A 3,163-nucleotide genomic window follows, 5' to 3' on the forward strand; every position below is an offset into this window, starting at 1 on the left:
AGAATAAAAGAATGAAAAATAATAGATAGCCTACCGTTTCAACTTTCATTGCTGCATTTTTAAGTATTAAAAACACCTTTAGAAATATTTGCACAAATATTTTAAAGTAAAACAATATATAATTTGTAAAACTAATATATTATAGCCTACGTACACCGTCAAACATATCGATTGCATTTTTCCTTTTTTTATCATAGTTGTAACTTTGCAGCAAAATTGCAAAAAAGTTTTATAGTTTTTTTAATCTCCTCCATTGCATGCATAATTCATAACTACAATAAGGACATGCTAAAACATATAAAAGTTTCAAACCATGTTTTATTGCAGAAAATGTACACGTATTTACACTGTAATAGTAATGCTTGTAGACACCAGATCTATTCTGCATTCTGACAATCATTAATAAATAAATAAACGTCTTTTCTAGGACCATACAAAGAAAATGTCAAAGTCAGAATAACACTGTTTTAAGAATAACACTTTCTTTAAGAAATAAATATGACGACATGCGCTTTGCTGTCATCTCAGAAATGCAATGTCTCTGTTTGCATGTGTGTCCCTGTTGAAATTAAAGTTGGCAAGACATGCATGTATACAGAAGCACATGTTTTCCACATTCATCGTCAGTATACTGCAGATTTGCAATTGCAAGCACAGATCTGATTGTAAATCCTGCAGGTCCAATGTCATTGTTCACGGTTGTAAGTGCTGGCAGTGACGCCATGATGCTCCAGAATCTCCCGTTATAATCCGTATTTCCCAAATATTTTGTGTTGCTCCTTTCCAGTGGCTCTAATGCCATGGACTTCGTGCTTATGGACGAGACTCTGTGCAGAAAAAACGAAAGTGTATTTATTAATCCACAAAAAATGTATATAAAAAACTACTGGGAGAATAGCCTCAATTCGCCTGACTGGTTAAATTAAACATTTTAAGTAATTATTCTGCATAAAGAGGAAATTTAAAGATTATTTGGTAAATGTTATAAAAAATATTATTGCAAAAAATGATGCATATAAGATCTTAAACCCAAAACAAGGCAAAAGAGGCAAAGGTTTGGACACTTCTCCTTTTCAAAATAGAAAACAGTAAAGTCAGAATGGGAAGTTACATAAAAATCCTAAAAAATTATAATAAATATTAGTGCTTAGATTTCAGCTCTGCATACTGTTCATTTTTCAACATTCTCTTTCTGAGGTGCATGCTGCGATCCTTCACTATTAACTTCCCATGTATAAAGTCGTAACTAATACAGAATTTAGTGTCCAAACGTTTGACTGTAGTGTAGATTTAACAACTGATATCCACGACTCTTTAAAGTACCCACACACTGTTGAACTGCGTAAAATTGCATTAGTGCATTGCATACCATGCAAAGGGTGCATCCACGCATCAATGGGATGTTGACATGGACCACGCGCCCTCCATTCTCCACACAGAAAACGCGTAACTGAGTCTCTCGTGCGCCACAAAACTGCAGCTGGACATTTTCGCGTCCAGCTCGTCGCTTTGCAAAACTTGACAGAGAAAATCAATGTAGCGGGCGGCCAGTTTAAGAGTCTGTATTTTGCTGAGTTTGTCAGAGGGTAGCGTTGGGATGATTTTGCGCAGGGACGTGAACGCGTCGTTCAGAGATTGAGTCCTCTGACGCTCGCGCACGTTCGCCATGACGCGCTGCGTCTGTAGGTCCTCCAGAGACTGTGGACTGCTGCTGCTGTTGCTGTTGTTGCTGCTGCTGCTGCTGCATTTCTTGCTTCGTTTTACGGGCGTCGGGCTGTCGGAATCATCTCCGCGTTTTCTGCTCGGTCGTCTTTTCCTGCCGCATCTTTTCTGCGGTTGCCTGTCGGGCTCTTCCTCGCTGTTTCCCAGACTGTCCACTGGAGACTCCGGGGAGCTGGACTCGTCCTGCATCTCTTCCTCAAACATCATCTTATGAGGGAGCCAAAAACTGAGATTTGTGTTCCAGATTCCTTCAGATCAATGGGTTAAAGCAGTGGATTTCTCTTAATATCTCAGGGTCTCCTCCTGTGCGTCACGGAGTTGTTTCTCAAACTTGAAGGAAAGTTTGAAAGCTCTTATAGTCTGGAAGGCGCAAACTTTTTGGAGTGGCTTGTGATTGGACCAATCGAGGTATGACGTAAGAAGAGAGAGGCGGGAGAGGCTGCAGTTATACGCAAGAACCAATTCTTTCAACTCAAGGAACTAGGCCACAGTACTTTATGTGAACAAAACACTATCTATCTATCTATCTATCTATCTATCTATCTATCTATCTATCTATCTATCTATCTATCTATCTATCTATCTATCTATCTATCTATCTATCTATCTATCTATCTATCTATCTCTATACAGAAGAAAGATCTAACTGATTAATGAAACATTTGTTATACTATTCCTAAATTCATAAAAATACCCATAATACAATAATACCATTTGAGCTATCAATGTCTTATTTTCTTTTGTACATTTTAAGCATGCCTAAAATGTAAATTTTGGATAAAATTAAGGGGTTTCTCTGGTCGATAACAATGCGCTGTGTTTCAATAATGCAGTTAATGTTTTAATACAGTAAATTTGCACATCGGCAGTTATGAGAAAATTTGTCTTTTGTTTTTAGTCAATGGGCAAAAATCCATCTTCAAGTCACTGTAGAAGAGAAGACGGAATCTGGCTGGCTAACTAGATCTCATTGTTTATTTGAACATGTTCTGAAATGCGTGTCTGTGTTAGTATTTTTGCAGAGTCAGGTTTCCTTCTCCACCGTTTTTATACGCAGCGGGTCGCCAAGCGCAGACAACGCGCAAACTGTGTGGCCTCTTCGGTCCAGTGCAAGCACATCTCTCCAAAACTGCCCTTTACTTTTACATAGATCCAGAGCCTCTGCAAGCCTCCTACATTAATGAAACAGACGTTACTTTAAATGTTATAGCTATTTTAAATATATTTAAAGCACTAAAAAGCTTCTAAATATTAAAGAAATGTGTCTATCACATGCATGCACACCCTTTACTGCGCACATACAAGACTTTGACTAAGTCTCCGCAAGGGGGCGCACTGATGAAACTTTTCTGGCTACTCACTTATCACAGTGCGTGAACACGCATCTCCAGTCTGCAATGTGCTAGGAGGATTCACATAAAGAGAAGGCGGCCCACATTTA

The 3,163-nt window shown here is 38.5% G+C and overlaps 1 protein-coding gene across 1 annotated transcript; it reads right to left on the reverse strand.

Moving 5' to 3' along the window:
- Window positions 1–300: 300 nt before the first annotated feature.
- On the reverse strand, window positions 301–2,266 carry twist1a (twist family bHLH transcription factor 1a). Its single transcript, XM_065285321.2, has 2 exons — window positions 1,370–2,266; window positions 301–827 (listed from the first exon to the last, which is right to left on the reverse strand). Exon 1 carries the CDS (start codon window positions 1,927–1,929, stop codon window positions 1,393–1,395), a length of 537 nt encoding a protein of 178 aa, XP_065141393.1. The 5' UTR covers window positions 1,930–2,266; the 3' UTR covers window positions 301–827; window positions 1,370–1,392.
- Between the last annotated feature and the right edge of the window lie 897 nt (window positions 2,267–3,163).

The sequence above is a fragment of the Paramisgurnus dabryanus genome, chromosome 19, assembly GCF_030506205.2.
Source record: "Paramisgurnus dabryanus chromosome 19, PD_genome_1.1, whole genome shotgun sequence".
Classification (NCBI taxonomy): Eukaryota; Metazoa; Chordata; class Actinopteri; order Cypriniformes; family Cobitidae; genus Paramisgurnus; species Paramisgurnus dabryanus.